This window comes from Drosophila sulfurigaster, chromosome 3 (assembly GCF_023558435.1).
Source record: "Drosophila sulfurigaster albostrigata strain 15112-1811.04 chromosome 3, ASM2355843v2, whole genome shotgun sequence".
Lineage (NCBI taxonomy): Eukaryota > Metazoa > Arthropoda > Insecta > Diptera > Drosophilidae > Drosophila > Drosophila sulfurigaster.
Window position 1 is genome coordinate 54,798,556 of NC_084883.1, and position 24,611 is coordinate 54,823,166.

General features: G+C 39.2%; 1 protein-coding gene across 6 annotated transcripts; it reads right to left on the minus strand.

Moving 5' to 3' along the window:
- Positions 1-3,730: 3,730 nt before the first annotated feature.
- Positions 3,731-16,639, minus strand: LOC133842832 (dentin sialophosphoprotein). Of its 6 annotated transcripts, none has more exons than XM_062276087.1 (8): positions 16,447-16,639; positions 11,383-11,630; positions 10,902-11,084; positions 9,757-10,017; positions 9,145-9,246; positions 5,568-5,817; positions 4,090-4,816; positions 3,731-4,011 (listed from the first exon to the last, which is right to left on the minus strand). In XM_062276087.1, exons 2-8 carry the CDS (start codon positions 11,615-11,617, stop codon positions 3,862-3,864), a joined length of 1,908 nt encoding a protein of 635 aa, XP_062132071.1. In that variant the 5' UTR covers positions 11,618-11,630; positions 16,447-16,639; the 3' UTR covers positions 3,731-3,861. The 6 variants fall into 6 exon arrangements, with proteins under 6 accessions (XP_062132071.1, XP_062132074.1, XP_062132073.1 ...); XM_062276090.1 differs by having other exon boundaries at positions 10,902-11,060; positions 16,447-16,637; XM_062276089.1 differs by lacking the exon at positions 16,447-16,639 and adding an exon at positions 16,264-16,368.
- Between the last annotated feature and the right edge of the window lie 7,972 nt (positions 16,640-24,611).

Below are 24,611 nucleotides of genomic sequence, written 5' to 3' on the forward strand. Positions count from 1 at the left end.
TCTTTCAAATTATTTAATAATATAATCAATAATCCTATATTTTTAAAGAGCGCATTATTATTACAATGTGAAATTGTATTAGATAATAAATCGCATCTGTGTCATTACTTTATTACTTTTACTTTCAGCAACAGCATCCGCAATAACTATGACTATAGGTCAGTGCTGTGTTGTTAGTTATCAAACACTAAAATAAATATTTATTATACGTAATAATTTTACATTTGAAGGAAGCATACCGAGTGCCAAATCGGCACTATGTCAACAAAGGAATAACAATATACTTTTTATCTACTGTGAACGTAATTATCAAGCACTTTCTCAGACTTGGAGCGAGTTCTCAACAAAAGTTGCAATATTGTTTACTACCAAACATTTAAGATACGATAAGATAAGATAAGATAAGATATTATCAATACACAATTTAAAAGAAGATCATTCGTCAATAAAATATTAAATTGTATTTTATAAAAATCTACTCCATGTCAACGTTATTGTTACTATTTTGTATCTTCCACAGTCTTGGACAACAATATCCGCAACAACAATAATTACAGGTCAGTGTTATGCTGCTAGTTACTTAATATTGAAAGTGTTTCTAGTAACTATACACTTAAAAGAAGTGAAAACATTACGAGACCAATATAAAACTGTGACAACATTATTTCTATTACATTTTATCTACCAAACTATTAAGCACTTTCTCAGACTCGGACAACAGCATCCGCAACAACAATGGCTGTAGGTCAGTGCTAGTCAAAGCAGCAAGAAGAGCAACAATTGAAGAGCGCGCATGCGCACTACAGAAACTTGCTCTCATTATTTTTGTTTCTCTTTTGCGGCGAATTGATGAACTTATAATGAAATTTAGGTAGCGCCTTTGCATAAAAAGAGCTAATGACAATATAAATTCACATGCCTTGTGGAAATGTGCTGCAGATGGGCAGCGGTTGCTGTCATTGACGTTGAGTCGCTGTCGCTGTTGCTGTTGCTGCTCCTCCTTCTCCATCTTCATCTCATTCCACAACTGCAGGCAATATCAATTTATATAGAGGACATTTATAGTTGGAGTTGAGTATGATATCTCTTGGGATAGTGGAGACCATTTTATCGTGGTGGCGAAAATCAGTAATTAGCGTAAATTGAGTTGGTAAAAAGCGCAAGTGCTTTGAATTCAACCAACTGCTTGCTGTTGTTGTTGTTGTTGTTATTTCTGTTGATTATGTGGCAATTAGTTGTCGCTTTTGCGGCATGCCACCCTCTGTGTTGTCTTGACAGCAACAACAGCAGGTAAATCCCCATCCAGAGAGTCAATCCAGAGCAGCTTAGCATCCTAATTAAACAAGTTGATTAATTTCGCCACCCGTTGACCTTCAGCCTCTCGATGCTAAGGCTTCTCAACTCAATCCAGCCTCAACTTGTGGATAGTTTTGATAAGTTCTGACCTGGGTCATCTTACCATACAGAAGTTTGTAGCCAAGTTTATTCCCACAAGCTCGCATATATTGTTGAAGGTATTAAACTGCTCAAAATGCCCGCAAGCCATGCAAAAGTTTCCCATATCAATTTTCGAAGCGTATTGCAAATATTCTTTAAGCCAGCCAAATGACTGCAAATTCATGAAAGAGGGAAACCCAAATAAAATCTTTTGCTGCATACATTTTATGATTTATGAAAATATTCCAAACTTGCCACAATTATATATATTGGGCCACCCACAATCCAAAATCCACTGTCCAATGCCCACTGCCCACTGTGGTAATGCAATCAGCTTCAGCATTAAATTAAATCTCCGAGCAGAGAGAGTTTTTGTTTGGGGCAGTGTTGCATATTCAACAATTGCAAAACTGGGCGAAACCGACGACGAAGTAATAACAAATGCAAATGAATGCTCAAGAAAATTTAGTTACTACAAAATGTTCGTATTCCTTGCTCTGACAGACAAATGCGCAGATGAGTTTTTGGCTTAGTCCTTGGAAGGCAAGAAGCCTCCTTCTTGGCTTCCCCTTCGCTGGTCGACGAACAATTGAATTGGTTTAATTTGTTGCTAGAATACTTTTGGCGAAATAAATAAGGAACAATTGCACACAATGCACAATGCAATGTAACAAAGATCCAAGACGAAATTTAAGCCAAGCACATACATTGCTCTGTCGTCCTGCTAGTCAATATAATCAAGCTGCCCAATTCCCCAGCAGCTGCTGCTGCTTCTGCTTCTGCCGCACACAAAATGACAAAAAATGAAGTGCCAATGTGTAGACGACATGTTCGTGGCAGCGAGAAGAGGTGAGAGGGGCGAGAGGATCTCGGCACTGATGAGTTCACTTCACTGAGCAAATGAAACGATATTGTTGTCAATTTAGGTGCAACAAAGAACAACAACGAACAACGTCAGACAAGACAAAACAAACAGCATGCATGATGCCTGACAAAGAAACCAACCAGAGGGAGTGAAAGTGAGAGGGGAGGCCATTGAAAGGGAGAGTGTGAGTGCGAGTGTGAGTGTGAGTGTGAGGGGGTGGCAAGCATTCAGGAAGATATCAGAAAGGATGACAGCAGTAACATCAGCAGCCCAACTACCAGCTAGCAGCTACCAGGTTTCCGAGCACATAACAACAAAGGCAAACAACAACAAATTGCATGTCCTTCCGCCTTAGATGCAACACAATATACGCACTCATATTTACTTTGTCAGGTAAAAAAGGAAGGGGATGCAGGATGCAGGACGAGGGGAGCTGCATTGGGTTAAGGGCAAACTCCTGCTGCAGCATTAATGAAAACTGTAAGCGAACTGACACAGATAACATGGCACAAGAGCACACACACACACACAACTCACATTGCCACATGCCACATGGGTGTGGCAGTATTTGCAACACACAGCAGGACAATTTCCGCACCTGCGGGAAGCTGCTGAAATTGGACAGCTATTTGGTGTTCGATATATCTGCAGTTAAGTGCTTGCTTGCCTGCTTTCTGCTATGTGGATGCCATGCGGCAGCTGAAACAATTGTCAACTTATTAAATGCACTTCAAATTGACTTCATTGCAAAATTGCATTTTCCTTGGCCTTTTCCAATAATCCTCACTCCAATAAAATCAACAAAGAAGAATCTCAACTCAGCTGCTGTTTCTAAACTATTATCATTATTGATCAAATTACCGAACAAAAAGACACAAAGTTCCTCTTCACATGTAGTTAAAAGCTAAAGTTATGAAAACTCGTATTTTCATTCCATTTTATTAAAGAAAGAAAAGTTCATTTTATTTAATTGCAAATAGAAAATCTCACATTGTTTGCTCAATTCTTATTTTCACAGTTCACCGATTTAAAAACTGAAATTACTAAGCGGAAAACAAGAAAATTCCTTTGTGTATGTTTCTAAGTATGTGAGATATTAAATGTGAATTTTCATATAATCTTTTATTTATTTTTCATTTATTTCCATTTAATAGGTAATGAAAAAATGGTATTTCTTTATTTTTATTTCAATTAATAAACAATTTAAATTAGGTATTTTATTTATTGTGATGAAGAGAAACTTTTACTACATGCAATTCTGTCAGACATGTTCTATTAGACTTTAAGCCCACTAAAGGCAAATGAAACTCTCTCTCTCTCTCTCTTTCTCTCTCTCTGCCCAACTACTTGTGTCCAACAATAGAATTTAACCTTTAACCCACGCAACTTTTGCATTTGCCTATTTTGTCAGCGAAATAAAGTTTAGAATTTGAGACAGTGATACATTTATTTTGGATAGAGATAGATAATAAGTTAAATAAATAAATTAGATATTATAATTAAGAGTAGACTACATTTAGCTGGCTGTGTTGAAGAAAAGGGCCAAAGCGGAGTGTCCTTTAAAGTCGGACAACCTCAACGCCCTGAGGCGCAAAGAGCGACTCGGCTGCCAGTTTGAGCTTCTCATTGACCAATTTGGCAATTTTGGGTGTGCGACGCCAGACAAATTCGCGTGTGCGGTCATGATTGTCCTTGCTCTCCACCTCCACCTAAAGGCAAAGCATTGATGTTAATTGCACAAAGTGGACTTTGAAGTGTCATGTGTTGTTGTGTGTTGTTGTTGTTACCTGTTTGGGCTGCTGCACTTTGATGGACATCAAGGTGGCCCGATCATCCAGCACACTAAACTTGATGCGGCCGATCATCTCGTTGGTCCTGGCCGTGGCACTTTTCACGCTGCGCACGCTGCCCCGCTTGAAGGACTTCTCGACGCGCAATGTCAACGGACCCAGCGTGAATTTAGCCTTAATGGTCGAATTGCGACCTTCCGCATCGCTGATCACCTTCACATTGCCCACGCGCTTCAGCGACGCCAGGCCGGACAGACTGCCCTCGGCTTTTTGTATCTTCTCCACTTCCGCACCCGCGCCCGCCTTGCTTGCCCCAGCCACAGCCGCTGGCTGATTGTAGCTGCCGCTGCTTCCCGCCTTTAACGCTGCCGCAGACGCTGCCTTTTTTGTGTTCTGTTTCTGCGTCTGACGCTGTCCTGTTGTCTGTCCTGATTTCTTTTGGCTGACTTTGCCGGCAGCCGGCAGCTGCTCGCCATTGAACACGGTGCGAGTTTCCGCTTTCCCAGAACCGGATGCTACGGCCTGTTGCCCCTGCTCCGTCTCCGACTCCGATTCCGTTCCCGATGCCGAGTGCTCCACCTTCCGCTGTTCGATGGCTTTGAGGCCAAGCTCAGTCTGTAATTGCGTCAATTGCTCCTGCAATTTAACTGATTCCATGGTGCCTCCATTGCTGCTGCTGCTGCTGCTGTCGCTGGCTGCTCTTGGCTCCGAGCGAGTGTTCTTGCTGCAAGTCACAGAGATTGACAAATTTGCATCATTTGCTTTAACCTTTGACGCACTGATTTGCTCGTGAATACTCTAACTTGAACTACAAGGTTATACAAGTCGTATACTTAATATGCTGCAACTAATAGCTACTTCAACTAGTTGATTTATCGAACAACATGTTTTCGAATCGCCCTATAATAATACTTAAGATTCAACATACATAACTGCTTGTTGTAGTATTGTGTTGGCTCTTATGTCGTATACTTAATATTTAGTTTTGCGCCTGCTCTTTTTTGAGAAAATCTATAAATTATAAATGCTAATGCAAAAGTACTTTAAATACTGCATCTAACTAATATATTCTTTTATCTTGCCTTCAAATTACATATTTTTTTGTTCCCTGGTCGTATGCGTAATATTTTGCATCTCTCTTCATGAAATATACAACAATCCTAAAATTCATTGAAGTGAAATTGAATTGCAAAAGCTTCAACTAATAGCTGCTCCTTTAACAACATATTCTCTTGTTGTACTTATTATTGTTGTTGATTTTTCTACATTTTGTTTTAAGGCTTAGTTGTCTATTCTCAATATTAGTTTATTTTTATTTTCTATTGCATCTTTTGCAATATGTTTTAAATCCTACACAAATATACAACTAAAAACAACTTGAGTGTGCTTTAATTTAATTAAAAACTCACTTGATCGCATACTAACTATGCCATAAAAATCAATTGTTGTTCATTCACAAGCCTTTTTTCACTTACAGCTTCTTGTGGGTTGTCGTCTTGTGGCTGCCATTTCCGCCCTTGGTCTTTGTTGTGGTCTTCACGTTGGCGCCACTGCGTGTTGGCGTGGCTGGAGCAGCTGCCGAGCGGCCAGCGAGGCGCACCACAAACGGATCATAATTGTCCGCAACGATGCGATTTATGCGCGAAAAGATGGCGTCAATGAAATGATTGTGACGCGCCTGGAATGCGTCCGTTGACATGTCGATGACGTTGTTTTTCAGATCACCTGCATGTATCACCCGCCCCGTAAAAGATGTCATGTTAATACGCTTGCATGCACAATGCACATAGAACATCATTGTGGTGTGTGTGTATGTGTGTGTGTATGGGGGAGTGTGCTTGTATTGGTTGCGGAAGGTTGAAGGGGAACTTTGAGGCTCTATTGCCATGTGCGGTTAAATTCGCAGCATGCTTTTTCGTGTAGTGTGTGCACAACAGTGTCTCTAATTACAAGTGTATGTGTGGGAGAGTACGTGTGTGTGTGCGTAGGCATGTACCACACACACACACCACAAATACCCACACAAACGCACTCTCACACACAGTGATTACTGTGTGGCTTTGTGAACACGACTATCGCAGTGTTTGTGTCTGTGTTGCTCTCTTTAAGCATGTGTGTGCGTGAGTGTGAAGTGACAGGGGACAGGGGACAGGGAAGAGGGGAAACATGCTGGGATTAGCAAAAAAAAGGAAAAATGTTATAAAAAAGCATTGACATTGAAGCAGCGCAGCCATAAACTCTTATGTAGCAATGAAAGCCATGCAAAACCAGGGCTGGAGGCGTGACAATTGATAATTAATGTTAATGCCGTAAACGAGAAGTTTATCATTATGGAATTAGCATTGAGAATATAATTGTAGCGTGCTCAATGCGTTATTACTACATTTTTTTGTTGTTGTTGTATTTAAGTCCATGCTTATGCCCAGCCCTTAACCAAACATAGTTGAGGGGAATGTTCATTGTACAACCATCGTTAGAAATAATGAGCTACTAATGTGCTTTTTACATGTCTCGCTTGCTCTCTCTCTCTCTCGCTTAAGCGACTTCCTTTCTCTCTCTCTATTTTCCTGCTAAGTTTAGTTGGTTTTATTATGGTAGACATAGCATCGTTACATGCTTTAGTTAGTTTAGTTTAAACTGTTAATGTTAACTTTGTCCTTTTGTTTTAGTTAATTGAAGCGAGCTGCTGCTGCTTAAGTTCATTGCGCTCGTTATACATTTGACATATTTAAAATAGAACTACGAGTAACGCATATAGAAAACGCAAAATAGATAATTATATAGTTAGATTACCAGCACCTGAGAGGGAGAAGATGGTTCAAAGGGCAAACTAATTACTGTGAATGCGACAGCTATAATACATACATAATCAGTTGATTAACATACAGCAGATGAGTGAGGCTGCAAATGATGAGTAAGAGACAGAAAGAGAGACAGTAAAAGAGTGAGACAGAAAGAGAGAATGTGATTCCTTTACCGTTCGATAAATAGTGACGCTTGAAAAGTATGCTAAAGATTTGTTTTTTAAATAAAACACATTTCGTTTTTTCAATTGATTTGTCAAAAAGTTGTACACAAATTTCATTTAAAATTTATTTAAGCAAAATTCTCATTTCGTGTGTGTGTGCAGCTTTGCTTTTGATGTTGTTGTTGTTGTTGTTGTTCTTGTGATTGTTGTTTTTACAATAAATAATAAATAAATAAATAAATTATAAATTACAAAATAAATGAACCTAAAATGCAAAGTTTAACAATTTGTGCAATGAAAATGGAATCAATGACACTTTCATTCCTTATCTTTTCTTCATTTTTTTTTCCATTTTATGTGTATTTTATTTTTTGTTTTGTATTGGGAAAAGTTGGCAAATTGTGTGCGCTGCCTTTCAAGCGTTCAACTTTCAGCTACAATTTACAGTTTTGTTTAATTAAATTTGTTGTTTGTTTTTCATGTTCGTTTCGTTTTTTTGGTTTTACAAATTTGCGTTATTTACGAATTTGGATTACGGAAAAGTTATGCGAGCCAGAAAATAGAAGCCAAAAATATACGAGTATATAGTAAATAGTCAAACGATTAATTGATTGATGTCAATTGTAAGCCAAAAATGTGTGAAAGCGTGAGTGAAAGGGAAAGTGAGCGACAGAGAGACAGAGACAGACAATACACATACAATATATACGAGTTTATAAAATAGTTATAGATAGATGTGTGTATGTGTGTGCGTGCAGAATGTGAAGGACTTTGAATAACAATTGCGATTAAATAAATACAATCAGAGAATTGCTTGTTTTCAATTAATTAAATTACAGATTAAATGTGCGAAGCGAGAGAAATTAAAATTATAATAAATAAATTACACTAAGTGTACAATTATCCTTGCTGTAGTTGTAGTTGTAATTGTAATTGTAATTGTAATTTTAGTTGTAGTTGTAGTTCCTCTTCCTCTTCCTCTTCTTCATCATCCTCATCTTCTTCTTCTCGTTTACATACATCAATTGAACTATTTGTTGTGTGTGTGTGTGGGTGAGTACGTGCATGTGTATGTGTGTGTGTGTGATTGTGAGTGTGAATGCGTGACTTGGCCGCCCGCTTTAAAAAATGTCTGCCAAAATGGCGACTTTGCCATTCAGCTCAGCCATTTTCCGCTGCTTTTGGCCGTGCAGCGCATTTCACACTCAAAATTTCTGATTTTCTGAAATTTTGCATTTGCATTTTTTACTCATTTTTGTTTTTTGTTTGCCCTTTTGCTTTTGCTCTGATTATTGCTTCAACAATTTGTGCTTCGGCATTAAACAACATTGTTTGCTGTGCGTTTGTATACAGTTGTTGTTTTTGTTGTTTCTTTTTTTGTGGTCGTGTAAAACAGTCCGTGCGTAAAATAACTTGGCATAACAAACAAAACAATTGTGAATTGTGAGGTGAAAAGAGGGGGAAAGTGCGCGTGCAGCTTAACAAATTTGCATTCTTGTGTTCGTTATATTCTTTTGTTGTTTTTGTTGTCATTTTGCAGATAGTTTGACTAGCACCAAACTCTCAATCAACTCATTTCGAGGATATTGTTATTAAATATTTGTTTTGTTTTGTTTTGTAACTTAAATATGCAATTTGTGTTTTTGTTTTTGTTTTTTAACTTGTAACTATAACTCAAAAATAAATAAATAAATAAATAAATTAGAAATAGTTTGCTTTGCTTTGATCGTTGTGTTTTGTTTTTTGCATTTGGGTTTTTGTTTCTTTTTTTGGGGGGGATAGTCAGTGCAGGCAAAATAGAATTATGCAATGTCCGAGATTTCAAATTGGTCCTACCCAAAATTATGTTTAAAACGACGCAACGTCTCAAGTCATTTCAATGTTGTCCCTGTCATGTTTTCATATTTTTTGTTCGCAATTTTCATTTTGCAGTTGTTGTTGTCCATGTTGTCCAGTAGTAGTTGTTGTTGCTGTTGTTGTTGTTTATTGTTTTTAATGCTTGAGCTCTTTTTTGGACTTCTTGGAAGCACTTGTTGATTTTTTGGCTTTGGCTGTTTTGCTTGCTGTTGTTGACTTGGACTCACGTGCTTCGCGTCTGGCCTCGATGACGCCATCGCCAATGAATTCATCGTCATCGTCGTCATCATCGTCGTCATCGGCTTCCTCGTCGTCACCTGTCAGCGCACCTGTAATTTCATCGACTCCATCATCAATATCATCATCATCATCACCCTCATCATCATCATCATCATCGTCATCATCATCGTCATAATCATCGTCATCGTCGTCGTTGTTCTCAGCTGCTGCCCCAGACGCAACCGGTGCAACTGGCGCTGCTGCCACGCCCACTGCGCCCACAGCGCCAACTGCCGCTGGCTGGGCGGGGGCAACCAACTGTTTGTTTGTGTTTGTGTTCTTTGTTGCTGTTGTTGATGTAGATTGTGATGTTGTTGTGATGTGTGATGATGCTTGATTTGTTGCTTTTATGCTTTGATGCAGTTGCTGTTGTTGATGTAATTGTTGTTGTTGTACTTGTTGTATTTGTTGTAGTTGTTGTTGTATGTGATTGTTTTGGTTTTGGTTTTGGTTTTTCTGTTGTTCTTGGTCAATTGCATTGGTGCTACTTAAACTACTATGGGTGCTACCACTACTACCATCTACAAGTGCATCTTCATCGTAAAAAACATTTAGTTCACCTTCGTTGTTGTTGCCAGCGCTGGCTGCGGCAGGTGCCACAGCTGCCACATCCTCGACAGCATTGCCCGAGGCAATGGGCTCAACAGCGTTGCCGCTCTCCGCGGGCAGATCGACGCCATCCGAGATGCCGGAACTCAACGAGCTGCTGGCCGCAGCGGGAGCAACTTCATCCAGCGCCTGAGCGGGCGCAGCTGCCACTGGGCTCTGTGCTGGGCTGGCTGCTGGCGTGTCCTCATCATCATCATCCTCATCATCGTCATCTGTAGTACGGGAAAGTTCATTTAAATATGTTAATACAGAAATATATAAAAAATATGGGCAGTTTTAACTAAATGAGAACTCGTAAAAAAAACTCAAATGAAAAAGCTAAAGTTTGGAAATATTTTGTTACAACTTTTTTATATTTAAGTAGCACTTCTTATGCTTAAAAAATCACTTTGGTAATCAACCTAAGCTATTCACAGTCTTAAGCAAATATACATCTTTAGTAAATATATACATCTTTTGTTTATGAAACTATTATTGGATAACAAACCAAAGAATGTAAATTACTTTTGCACTTTACTTGAATCCACCAAACTTATTTCAAATGTAGTACTTCAATGATATACCAAATACAGTCTTGGGTATATTTCAGTAGTTTTGTGGTGTGTGTATTTGGTATATTTTTAGAACAACATGAAACTGTTTTGCTTTTATTGAAAATGGATATCTCACAGTCGATTACTGTAACTTTCTTACTTGCTATTTAGTTTCTTGCACGAAGTTACTTAAACTTCTTATGAAAATGTTTTAGTAAATGTGGTTCCAATAATGAAATAATAAATAATTTGTTTTCCTATACAACAATAAGTTTGATATAGTGCGTATACGTAATAACGTAACAATTAGAAAATAGATCACGAATCTGTACGTATTTAAAGAGAAATTAAATGCATATAGCCAGACTTCATCTCGTTGCAATTTTATTCGTTATTTTAATAAGAGGAAAATAATATATAAGTACATAAATTGAACCAGTATTTACATGCGAAAATAACTATAATTCATTTTTGTTTTTCTGTAATTTTTTTAATAATAATAATTTTCAATGTATTCATTTTCTATTTGATACCCATATATAATACAATTTTTTATGACTTACCGCCCAGAATATCATCGAAGAGTCTGTCCAGGTAATCATCATCGTCATCATCCTCCTCCTCGTCGTCATCATCGCTGGCAGCAGCCGCTGGAGCCGCTTGACCCTGTGGCGTATCGTCCTCCTCCTCATCATCGTCGTCCTCATCGTCATCGTCATCATCTGTAAACCCCGAAAGCAAAATAACTGCGTTACCCAAAAGGGAAGGAAGTACACAACAAAAATTCACGTTAATAACAGCACACAAGTAAAATAGATGTTTTCAAGTTGCAAATTTTTGCTGCAGTGGTTGCAAGTTGCAAGTGCGTCAGCCTCTCGTTGCGTTGTGGTTGCAAATGGTGCTGCAGGATTTGTTTGCAGTGGTGCCTGGTGGTGTCTGGTGGTGCCTGGTGGTGGTGTCTGGTGGTGCTTTTTTTTTGGTGGTGCTCGAGTGCTTACTTAATAGTGACATATTGAGTTGCCAGTTAATAAGACAGCTACGTACCATCATCGTCATCGACCAAATCGCCTAGATCCGGCTCATCATCGTCATCATCCTCGTCGTCATCGTCATCATCGTCATCGCTGGAGGCAGCTGCCGCTGGGGCTGGAGCCACATCATTGCTGACCGCCTGCTGACGGGCCACAGCACGTTCGCTCCTCGAGAGCAGCTGCAGGGGCGAGGCCTCAATCTGCAGCAGCAGCGCACTCAGCACGCATAGCAAAATCACGAATTTCATTTTTGGTTCGTCGCTGCAATGACAACACACAAGACAGAAAGTAAGAAAAAAAAAATCAAAAAAAACGTTTCAGTTTAATGAGAGAGTTTTGCAGAACTTTTACTTTTGCCGTTGACCCAATTGGTTGCAACACTTGCAACACTTTCTTTTTCACAAAGTCGCGACGCGTTTGCGTTTGCGTTTGCGCTTGTGGTAAATTACATATTTATCGAACGAACCACAAAGCTATCAGGCCAATAAGTTACTGCAAAGAGTCCGTCAACAAGACTTTAAAGAAAACAACGAGTGTGTGATTGTGTCTGTGTGTGTGTGTAAGTGCGAGTGTAAACATGTTTTTTGAACTACGCCTCAAAGTTGCCGCCGGGCGTTGTCCACATGTCCATTTGTTGGCACTTGACACACACAGCAGCAGCAACTACAACAACATTCGCAACAACAGCAACATTTTCAGCAACAACAACTTCGCATTTTCGACAGCTGCTGGCGCCGTTTGACGCCGCTGAGACTGAGACTGAAGCCAAGACCAAACAACGCTGCTGCTGCTGCTGCCACCGCGGTATGTGGCATGTGGCAGCTGGCGGGTGGCTGGTGGCTGGTGGCAGGTAAAGACAGACAATAGTAAGTGTATTTGCGAACACAGAGTGAGGTAGCCCAACTACTGTGTGGCAAGTGTTGCACGCTTACAAATGTTAGCTCAAGTTCACTTTATAGAGTATTTTCGGCTTGTCACTTGACCAAACTGAACTTTCCATTGGCTGTCGCTGTCGCTGTTGCTGTTGCTGTTGCTGCTATTGCTGTTGGCTCTTTAGCCATGACAATCAGCATGGCCAACAGCCAATGGCTATAGCAAACAACCGCAACAATTGTTGCTGTTGTCATTGTGGCGCTTTTTGTGTTGTTGTCGCTGCCAATGTTGCTTCAGTTGTTGCTGTTGTTATTGCTGTTGCTGTTGTTATTGCTGTCGCACTGTCAAGTGCGGCTGCCCCCAAGTGAAAGCGACGTCGCTGCTGCTGCTGCTGCCATGAACAAGTTTTGTGTGCAGCGATTTTGTCGACTGTATTCGATGTGGTTGTTGTTGTTGCTTGGCCACTTATTGAAAAATGAGTAAAACGTTTTTTTCAAATCGAGCTCAGCTTTAGCTGCTGTTGCTGCTGCTGCTGCAGCTGATAAGCAAGCGTCGCGCCGGTTGCCCATAAACCAAAGTGAAAACCCAGTGACCTACTGCGAGTTGCCAGTTTCGAGTCGAGTTTTGAGACTCGAGAGTTGCCAGCTGAGAGCTGTGAATGTTGCCAGTTGGCCAAGTTGCCGTTGCACTGACTGCGACAGTTGCAAAGGGACTGAAGATTGCCGTACGCTGATAAGTTCCCCCCCGAAAAAACGCAGTTTTATGGGCGTCCAAGTGTCTTGCCACATACATATACACATAAATGCGGTTGCCATGTAGATGAGTCTGAAGACGACGCGTTGCCCCGCTTAATTAAAACTTTTACGAGCCAAGCTCTCTCCCTCTCCCTCTCTCTCTCTCCTCTTCACTCTCAAAAGACGCGTTTATTAAAATCTGAAGCCTGCGGCCCTCCACTGGCTGTGGCAGAGGAAAAAAGAGGCGTGGCTGCCGCAGCGATGACATATCACCTGGTCCTCGCGGGCGGCGCGTGCCTCTTACAGTTTACGGCTGCTAGGCAACGCTTTGCACCTATGCAAAAATGCGGCACAGTGGTGCAAAAGTAATGCGGAATGACAATAAAAGATCGGATGTATAATTTAATTAGAAATGCATTAAAACGAAGTTAAGTTATGAGTAAGAAAAATGTGCCATGAAGCTGATATGTTGATCATAAATAATTGTCATCAAATGTTTAACCTTTTTAATATTAAATTATTATTATAATTAGTTTTGATATACTGAAATTTTCTCAACCTCACAAAATGATCTATCAAATTTATAAGCAAGAAATGTTATTAAAGAGCATTTATAAAAGGTTTTTGTGTCAAAAACTTATCTCAGAACTTGCTCGAAAATTCTAAAAAAGCAAACGGCGCTTAAATTCTTTATGAATTTAATAAAATTTCTACTTATATACAATCTTTTGCAACATATTGTACTGCAAAATAATTGAAATACATGTTCAAAGTCTGAAATAACATAAAATTATTCTTTAAAATGTGTTACAAATTTATTCAATTCTATGAATTTGTAAAAAGCTCTTTGCATTTTGTGCCCACTGTGGGCGTTGTCACTTTGGCAACAAGCGCGTCAGCATCAGCATCAGCTTCAGCTTGAGCTTCGGCGTCAGAGTTGGGTACTTATAAACTCGGGCTATTGAAGTCTACGAAATTGCATTTACTTTGGCCATGTTACACATCTCTGCCTCTCAATCCGCACTTCTTCGTTTGCTTCGTTCGCTCGCTTCTTCGTTCAGCATTTTCTCACCTATCTTCGAGCATTTTACGCATCATTCTACAGCAAAAGGCGGCAACAATGCAATGGAAAAACTTTTGACAAGCGGCAGCAAAGAGTGCGGGTAAGCTGCTCTCAAGCCAAACCTCAACCTCAACCTCAACCTAAAGCTCAAACTCAAGCCCAAAGGCAAGCAGTCTTTGTTGTTGTTGTAGTTGTTGTTGCTTCTATTGTAGGCAGCAACTCATATGGAACGCAACGTTGCTCCCACTATATTTTAATGCTCCATAGAAAAATGCAGCTAACCGTGTGTGCATTTTACATTAATATTCATGTGTGAGTTCAAGTGGCGGATGGAGGAGGCAACTCACCAAAAAAACGAGAGAAAAAAACATCACTATGAGGAGGAAGATTCTGTTTGCTGTGCACTTCCATGACAGCCAGCAAAATTACTTAAGCTCCTCACACATACATACACACTTGCACACACACTCGCACACACTCTTACACAATGGAGGATTATTGAAGCCAATGCCTTCGACGCTCTTCTATGCGTTAGCGTTGTCATATCACCGTCATATCAATAAATATGGAAAACCGCACAATGGGCCACGTGCAGAAGAATGCCTCAGGATTTGCATATCAGGCTGTTGTCATCGCCTTTGTTGTTCTCAAACTTGCCTCATATGTTGTAGTAAGCAAAGGGCGAAGCCTTGTCTTGCCGGCTGCTGCCAGTTAATTTTCCAAGACAATGGCAAAAGAAGTAAAGTGGAAAAATAAGCTTTACACGTGCCGCTTGAACTGCCACGCCCAGCAAACAAGCACCTGCAACATGCAACATGCAAGCTGCAGTCTGTGGTAGTTGAGTATCTGGCATCTTTAGAATCCATCTCGCTCTGTTTATGCATGCACTTGCACGTCGCATGAATTAGGAGCTGTTATCGTCGCGTCAGCGCCACCTGGCGGAACAACAATGCACTAGCAACTCAAGCAACTAATGGACACGGTCTAGTCAAAGTTCTTTTTTAAGTATACCCTTTGAAGAAGATTTAAGTGGAGGGTATATTAAAATTAAACTAAATATGCAAGGAGAGAAGTAATGTGAAATTCACATTCATAAATTTTAGGGTATTTTATAGTTATGTCACATCCAAAGTATCCTTTCTTTTTTGCTGCTTTTGAAGCTGCGTAAACTTTTGCATTTGTTGTCATAAACTTAGACAACGAAGACAAAAAAAAAGAAATGTGTGTGGCACTCTTTTGGGGCATGTGTAGAGAACAGATGCAAGGGTTATGGAATCGAGAAGAACCATGAGAAGGTGGACCACTCAAATTTCAGAGAAAAACCACAATGACGATGTCGAATATTTCTCTCTGTTAATAGCTTCTACTTGGCTTAAGTGCATGGCTCTAGTTGTTGTTGTGACTGTTGGGAACAACACTTGAGAATGTTTTGTTTTTGGCAGCAAAGTGCAGAAGAAGCACTGTGTAAACAGCGTAAACTATAACTGCGAAGCGATGCGATGCGATGCGATGCGATGCCAGGAAACACTTCAATTAGCCACTGGCTCGAGTCTCTCGTATGTGGGTCAGTTTAGTAAGAAGAAACCTGGCCGAAAGAGACGAGAGAGAGAGAGGAGAGATTACTCAACGATGCTGACCACAGAACATGAACATGAACATGAAAATGGAGCATCGCAATGCTATCTCTGTATCTCTCTGTCAGTATTTGGAGCAGAGAACATAAAAAAAAAGCCTGGGTATGGCTCTAAATTGCTCAGCAGATACAATTTATGACCCAAAGCCAGTTAAGAGTCCAACACCGACACCGAAACGGAGACCGAGACCAAGTTCGAGTTCCAGTTCAAGCTGAGGTTTTTGTGTGCTCTGAAAATCAATTAAAAGTTCTTGCTTAAGATGTTGCCAAAGCTCTCACTCGCACTCGACATTGCCCTCTCTATCGTTCTGTACTATATATATTTTATTTAGTGGGTCAACGCCAGGCGAATGTGGTGTAATCGCTTTGCATGCCAATTACTTGGGCTTATCACACAGGAAGAATGATGAATGAAGCACACACACGATACGAATACGTTTCTTTATAATCCTCAGCTTTCAACACTGTTAATCCAATGCTAACCTATGAATGATGTTCGATTCGATTCGATTCGATTCGATTGAGTTCAATTTCACACCGTTGATGATATTGTTTATGTATACGATAACCGATTATAGTTTATGTCTTTACTTTGTGTATTTCTTTTTGTAGTTTTGTAGTTTAGTAACCGTCGTTGTCGTTGCTCACACCTCGAGTACCCGCTGAAGACTGTCGCAGGTTGAGCTTCTATCGTATGGTTTTTAGCTCTCCATGCGATTCTTGACTCTGACGCTGACTCTGACTTTCTTTTTTTCTTCAACGTTTGCTTTTTACCTGTTTCTCGCTGGGGGAGTTTTTGTTTTTGTTATTTTTCTTTTTGGTTTTGTGGTTGGTTTGTGATTGTGATTCTGGTTGCTTATTTCTTTAATAGTGATTCGAGCTTCGTCTTCGTCGTCGTCGTTGTTGGCAATTTTCACACCGCCGCGCACTCAACTGTCTCGCACGACTGACCGTCTGCAACTGATCGTGGCTGGGAATCTTCAGTTACCAGCATAACATAGTCGTAGACGAGAAGACGAAGCGAAGCCACCGCGATTCAACGGTCCACGCCCCCTCGCCCATCCTCGCCCACTGTGTGTGTTTGACTCCCGCTTGTGCTTGTGCATTTCATTTACATTGCTTTCTTTATGCCTCTCTTCCGTTAGCCAGCACTTCACGTCTCTTTCACTCACACACTCGCAGTGTGATCTCTCTCTCTCTCTCTCTTTCTCGCCTCGCTCTTCGGCTCAACTTGATTTTCAATCAATTTTCGACGCTCTTTGGGCGGTTCCTATGGGAAAGTATTTGGCACAGTAAACGGCTCGTTATTACAGTTAGCGGCCAAACAGGCTGCGTTAAGATGGGAACTGTCAGATCTCGACGTCTTATCACTGAGTCTCTTTAATTAAACTTCCCCAGAAACTGGCTCTTTGTTTCTTTCTTTGTACTTTCAGCTCAGCGGCGCGAGTTGACCAAATTAATGCATTTCTGTGTAGCTCCAAATTTATGATATAATAATTACATTTACATTGCTTTTGAAGAAGACTATTTTAAACCATTTTAAATTGACAATGATATTGGATGAAATTTAACAAAAATATAATGGAAAATATGGCATTCAATTAAGTTTGATGACTATGAATTTTTAACAAATTATTAATTTTTATTTCTATAAAGATTTGAAAATAAAAACAAAAAGGAGAATAAATAATTTAGGTCATATCAAACTATTACCTATAAAAAAAAAGGTTTATAACAAAAAAATTGTATTTTGGCATTTATAAAATTTAAATAATATAAAAAGGGTTCCTAAGAAATATATATTTTTTGCGTTTATAAAATTTAAATAATATAGTAAAGGATTCAAAAAAAAAGAAGTTTTTAATCTTGAGTTTATACCTCTTATAAATATTTGATTATGTGAGGAATTAACAACTCTTAAATATTTGTTTAAACGCCTTCAGAGATTGATTAATCTGTCATAAAAGAAAGCTTAAAATTTATTTTTATGATTACATATTTTGAAGTATTAAAAAATACGTATATAATTTATTTTAAACATGCTAAAAAATGTTGATATTTTTTTTAAATTTGTCTAGTAACATTTTTCTATAGTTTAACCAATTCCTTATTGTATAAATTATGCTTTTAATTTAAACGATTACGCATTCTAAATTATTAGGTAATATGTGAGATCACAAGTATAAAATGTGGATGCATATTTAGGAATGAATTAATTCAATATTTGATTGATATATTTGCAATTTTGTTCGTACAGCACTTGGATTCTAGGTGTGATTGCTTTTTGTTAAACGACGCGCCCTAACCCCATTCCTGACATGCCTGCTGGGCAGTTGTCTTCTCACTTTGTACTCAATAAATAACATATATTATACTATGACAAAAACACACACACACACACACACACATATTACGCATATGCATGTGTGACTTTTATTGATGAGTTCTTTCCATTTTATTTTTTTCGCGCTTCGTTGGCCAGAAGTGCTAATTTCTGTGCTCATCAAAGTGAAATCGCAAGCCATTGAGCCATTGAGTTGGCTTCGATTCCAGTCGAAAAGCAACAACAACAACAACAACAACAAAATATGTTAAAAAATAAAAGAAGCAAATGGGGGGGAAAAAATGTTAGTCATATCTTTGACAAGTTGTAATGTAATTAAGTTGAGTTGCATTTCATTTTCAATGTCCGGGACACAGTGGGCCAAGGAAAATGGACAGTTAGAGTGAGCTGACTGTCAAAGTCGAAGCTTTCCCACACACACACACATGCACACATACGCAGAGCAGCGACGCTGGCAGAGCAGTTAGCGTATCCAACAGTAAAACGTGTTCTACTCGTTTATAGTGGCCTCTGCTTTATTGTTGTTGTTGTCATTGTAGTTGTAGTTGCTGTTGTACTAGTTGTTGGGCAAAAGTTGTTTTTACTGTAGCCAAGAGCTTGAGCTGTCTATAACTTTCTTCGCAACTCGTTGTTGTTGCTATTGCTGTTGCTGTTGCTGTTATTGAGACAGCAGGCAAAGTATGCAAGTCTTTGCAAAGCATTTCAGTTAACAGGTCAGTGGAGTTTTCTCAACTTAAAAACTTAACTCGACGCAGCCAGCAGAAGCAGAAGCAGAGACTGGCCAGAGACCAGAGACTTGCAGACGTTTCAGACTTTTGCCGCAGAATGTTACGAAATTTTATGTAATGTGCCGAAAAACAACAAATACAAGCTGCCAAAAGAAGATAACAAAAACTACAACAAAAAAACAATAGCACAAGCTTTGACTAACGTCAACAACATTTCGAGCTACACGAAAGCAAAAAAAAATATAAAAAAAAATAAATAAATAAAACTTTCATTCAAGGCAACAAATTTTGCGCTTGGCAAATCTTCAACGAATTTAAAGCAAATTTTCGTAGCTCAAAAAAGACTAAAACATTTGAATTTCATTCGATAACATTTTCTGCAGGTGTTAAATAAATGTTCGTGAAAAACAAAACAAACTTTGTTGCAGCTAATCAAAGCGTCTTTTACACAAAATCAACGAAACGTCTTCTTGTCCACAGACCTTATTCCATTTGACTAATTAATTTGCTCAACTTTCGTCTTGCAGTCGGAAGAGGAGATGAAAATGTTCATTTTTGGGGCTGATTAGTTTTTCCTAGTAGCTGGCACAAAAGTTTTTCAAGTTTATTAATTTTCCGGGTTTCGTAGTTGTTGTTTGTTATTTGTTTTGTTGAATTGTTGATTGCTCATTTTTCAGCGCAGTTATTGAAAATCTTTATAAGATTTGATTGCCTTTTGAGTGGATGAAGAATTTGTGATTTATTGATTGAAATCAAAATGGATTTTTAATTGACTATAACTTAGGCAAACTAAATTTATTGCAATACTTTGAAGTGCACTTCGATGATGATATAAATAAGAATCAAAGTTTGTGCAACATAATTTCCTTATATAATAAATTTAAGTAAATGATTAATGACAAAGAAAATACACAGCTCGGAAAGTTTTCCCAATCTAAAACTCGGCATATCATTTGAATGTTTGAGCAGCAGAAGACATCGCTCATTGAGTTGATGACATTTGTCTCCATATCATGTCGAGTCACACACAAGTTGCTCGCGTTGACAATTAAATGCTAGAAATTATTTGATTACCAGCAATTTTATGTACATGTCAGGTAAACGTCGCAAAAGTTTCGCTTTTCTTTTGCAATACAAATACAAATACAAATACAAATACGAGTACAACAAAAAATACCTCAGACAGTTTTTCTCCCCAGACACGTTTCTATGTAAAGTTGTTGCTAGAGATTATGCATGAAAGCGCCGCTCTGTGCTCGGAATAATTAGCAGGATTCAATTAGAGGGGCGGAAGGGGGAAGGGAGGGAGCGTGTAGATGCCAAAAACTAATCGATTTAGTTAGTCGCACCTCAGCAGCTGACAGCAGCTGCTGCTGTTGCCATCTGATTAAATGCGAAATGCGTGCGAACAATTTCATTTTGTTGTTTGAAAAATTCAAATATGCATAAGCCAAGCCGCAGCAATTGTCGCTGCGGATTTGTCTTTGCGTTTGTATTTGTATTTGTATTTGGTTCGGATTTGGCTTTGGCGTTGGCTTTGTTGAATTTCATTTGCGCATTATATTCAATTTTTCATGCTGTGCATTTGCCGCTGCCCAAAACACAAGAGACCAATGTTGTTGCTGCTTGTGCTTGTGTATTTTTTTTCGTTTCGTTTTGTTTTTTTGATGAATTCATTCACGTACAAAGCTGCTCGATAACGACAACGGCACGGCAACGGCAATAGCCGGCAATTCTATTTGACCGTTAAGCCAGTGGCAAGTGGCAAGAGGCAAGGCAGCTTGGAGCTTGGAACTTGGAGCTTGAAGTGCCTTCCTGTACTGCTTTTCTGTGCTGCTCATTTCGCATTCAATGAGCGGCGCATCCATCGAACGAACGACGAACGAAAGCCGAGCCAAGCAATTTCAATACGCATCGGCGAAAAAAAAAACACACACATCCAAAAATAAAATAAAAAGGTAAATGAAAGTGCCCTCAAAAAGTTTTCTAAATTTGTGCGGTTGACTCGAAGAGGTATTTTTTTTTTTGGTTTGGGTTTTGGGTTGGGTTGGGCTACGTCAATGCTTTTGAGTCTTGACCATGCTCATCTCAATATCTACCTGACTTAATTGTGTCGCATTGCAATGAATACGCCACGCGAGAGAGCAAGAGAAAGAGATAGACAGAACGAGAGAGACAGAGAGAGAGAGAACCTGAACTGTAACTGAAAAACTTGTCTCGTTTTCTTTCAATTAGCGAAAGTCTGGCGGTTAGAAGTAGCTGTTACATTGATATATATGCATATGCATATTAAGCGTTCTACACAAAAGAAAAAGTTGTCAAAACGCTGCCCAATTTTACTTTCATGCTTTGTGGCAAGGGCAGCGACGCCGTTTAGGTCGAAGCCAATCAACTAAAAAAAACCCGTGAACAAAGCCTATCAGAAACAAAATAAATAAATGCCGAGAGAGCCAAGCCAAGTGGAAGTGGCAGAAGCAGCGCGTCTCTCGCACAGGAAGGGAAAGCTGTAAACGAACGTGTTACTTTGTATGCATCTGTGTGTGAGTGTGAGTATGTGTGTGTGTGTGTGTGAGTTAATGTGAGGCTTGTTTCACAGCTTCAAAGAAAAGCAAAAGTCCGCAGTGGCCTCTACATGAACATTACAGCCAGAAATTGACATTCTTTAGCCTCCTCTCTCAGGCAATTCGAATAAGTAAATAAAAAAAAACGAGAAAATACCAAAAACTGGCTAGAGGCACTTTCTCTTTCTTTCACTGCCGATAACGGCAGCAACAACAGGTAACAACAATAATAACAGACAGCAGCAGCAGCAGCGACAACAACAGCAACAACAAAAAGCAAAAAGGGAAGCACAAATCAACGACAAACATCCACAGCAAATAAAAAAATAAATAGACCAATGGCTCCTCACCATCACCATCATCTTCATCGTCATCGTCATCTTCATCTTCTTATTGCTGCCTCAGAGCAATTTATAATTTACACACTCACACACATTCAGTTGTATTTGATTATTGGAGTAGACGCAGTTCGCTTCACGTCGCTTGGTAATTGACACTTTAAGGCATTGAAATGAATGCCAGCGGCTGCCAAGGGGCGTCACAGTGGCTCCGAAAAGGGGCGTGACACTACGACTGCGACTACTACATTAAACAAAATGCCATTTATGCTCATAAAACTGTCAAACTCAAGTGTCGGCTTGACTAACAACAGCAGCGCCAACAACAACAACAACAACAACAGCAACGAACTACTTTGTTGTTGCTGTCAGAAAATGCGCGAAGAGCAGCAAAAATTTCAAATCAATGTCAGTTTAGCGGCAGCCCATTATAATCTCGACTCGACTATAATGATATCAACAATATCAGCAAATATTCCATTTAATTTGCATATATTTTACAGCATTTTCAACTTTCATTATCAAACGGAATTTCTGCAGAATTTCTTTTATGCAGCATTGTGTTTGCTTTAACGTTGTCATCTCTGTCATGACTAATTTGGCGTTTCGGTTTAACAACAATTTAGTCACTAATAGTTTCACGTTAAGGATGACAAACATAATCCAATGAATTCAAATTTATCATGGCTATTTGCAGATTCGTTTGCTTAAACATTAAACGCCATAAACAATTGCTCTGACTTTGCATCAACTTAATCAAATGCGTATACGCAATCTTTATCCTTTTCACTCACTCACACGCACACACACCTGTAGACGACTAACTGTTATGTTATCTGCTGCCTTCATGCTGCACATTCAAGTTATCAAATTCAATCACGAAATTTAATAAATATGCAAATTTTGTTCGTGTAAAATTACATGAACATTTTTGATATCCATTGTAAATATAGCTCATATTATTGTTGTTATTATATCCGGACATTGTTGTTGTTGCTTTTGGCATTGTCATTTTGTTGTGCACTTTCAACTAGTGGCAAATGCTTTAAGCCGCCTCGTAATAACGACAGACAGCGGACAACGTGGCGTATGCGTGCTGCTCATCACTCTTCCTCTCTCCCTCTATCACACTCTCTTTCAGTGTTGTTGCGATGTCGTTGATACTGTTTGATGTACATTTAATTGCCATATACGCATATAGTTACTGGTTACACTGCAGACTATTATTAGACACATTCGGGTAATTGCTTACTTACGAGTATTGTACTCTGGTGTGTGTCTCTTGGCCAGACCCCGTTTCGGGCATTGCGCAATACAAATGCCATCGAATAGACATAAATTCACTTTTCTTCTCACTTTCCTCTCAATCGTTGAATTATGCAAGCCCTGAAATCGTTTAACACATTTAATGAAAAGCACTTTCTTTTCACAGCACACACATTTAACGCCGCATTGCGTGTGCTGTGCATTAAATAATGCCATTTGAATTAACACCAACATTCAACGGCCTTCTTCTTCTTCTGTTTCTTCATCCTCCATCTCCCCTCGCGACCCCGCAAAAGGTTCAACAAGCGACGCAGCATTAGCATAACTTGTGGCTTAAACATTTTGTAGCATACTTTTAGGCAGCTCACGAAAATTACGTGAGTGGGCAGAGGTCGAGGTCGCAGAGGCGACGCGTCGTTGTCGCTTATCAGTTTAGAGAGGAGCCCGCAATGTTAATAAGGCAAATATTTGCCAGAAATTTGAGTGGATACACAAATCAGAAGCAGCCGCTCCACCTTCAATGTTGTTGTAGACATTTTGCCGGCCAGCGGCAATTACCATGGGAAAAAGTAGCCGCCAGTCAGTGCATGACTTGAACTCCCTGACACTGACAGGCCTTGGGGCGCAATGGCTTTAGGCCAAGTTTGTTGGCCAGTTTCGCATTTGCATGTTAAGCATTCATAATACCCTGCAGCAGAAAAGGAAAGTTATAGAATATGCAGTAAACTTAACATAAATTAGGATTAGGATTTAAAATAAATTAAATTTATAAAAGAATTTCATTGTACAAATATTTTAAGATTAAAATATATTAAAATAAAATTAAATTTAGTTTAAAATAAATTACATTTAATAGCAATTTAATGTACTTTGTTTTGGATATATTTCAAACTTTTTTCTAATTTTAAATATATTTTCAAAATACTCCATCTTTTTATACTGTTTATATGAACTCATAATTTATTACTCTACTTCAAATTAATAAATTCTGTAATTTAATATTATTTGCTTAAAGCATATTCAAGCCTCGACCATCTGCAAATATTTTCCAACATTTCCTTTTCTGACTTCTGCTCATTCACACGCAGCGTGAATTTAATTTGCATTTGCAAATGCAAATGTATCTCAAAATCTGAACAAGCTGGTCGGCCGACCAAAACTCGAACTCGAGCTTGAACAAACTGACAGCTTTTGGGTCCTGTGTTAAGCATTGGTGTTTTCCTTTAATTGGATGCCGTTTGCCGTCTGCTCAGTTGCATTTCCCAGGTCGAATCAAGTTAGCCCAGTCGACGAGAGAGAGTCAGCATGTCATGAAACGAATGCAGGCACCTGACTAAAGTGAGGAGGGAAGGGAGAGTGAAAGACAGGGACTGAGTCTTTTTGCTGATTCCAAATGTCAAACACACATTGTTCAATGTTGGTAAAGCAGGCCAAGACACAGCCTAACCTTGACAGACCTCGACAGTTGAGTCGCCCTCACTCAGTCCCCCTCTTTCCCGCACTTCGCTTTTTCGTCCCTTGTTCGTTTTATGTTACCTGCTGCTGTCTTTCGGTTACGCTTCTTTTACTTCTTATTACCCCCAGGGCTAGGGATTGGTCTTGAACTGAAGTGAAATCTTTGAGGATTTGCTGCCGATTCTTTTATTTTTTTCATCCAGTCATTGTTGTTGCTGTTGTTGTTATGACCGTCCAACGTCGCTGA

Bases quoted from the DNA above. Each gene is read 5' to 3' on its own strand.
- LOC133842832 (XM_062276087.1), bottom strand. From the start codon at position 11,617: ATGAAATTCGTGATTTTGCTATGCGTGCTGAGTGCGCTGCTGCTGCAG. The intron at 11,085-11,382 runs GTACGTAGCTGT...TGGGTAACGCAG, and splicing joins TTTGGTCGATGACGATGATG to TTATTTTGCTTTCGGGGTTT. The intron at 4,817-5,567 runs GTAAGTGAAAAA...TGTGACTTGCAG, and splicing joins ACGACAACCCACAAGAAGCT to CAAGAACACTCGCTCGGAGC.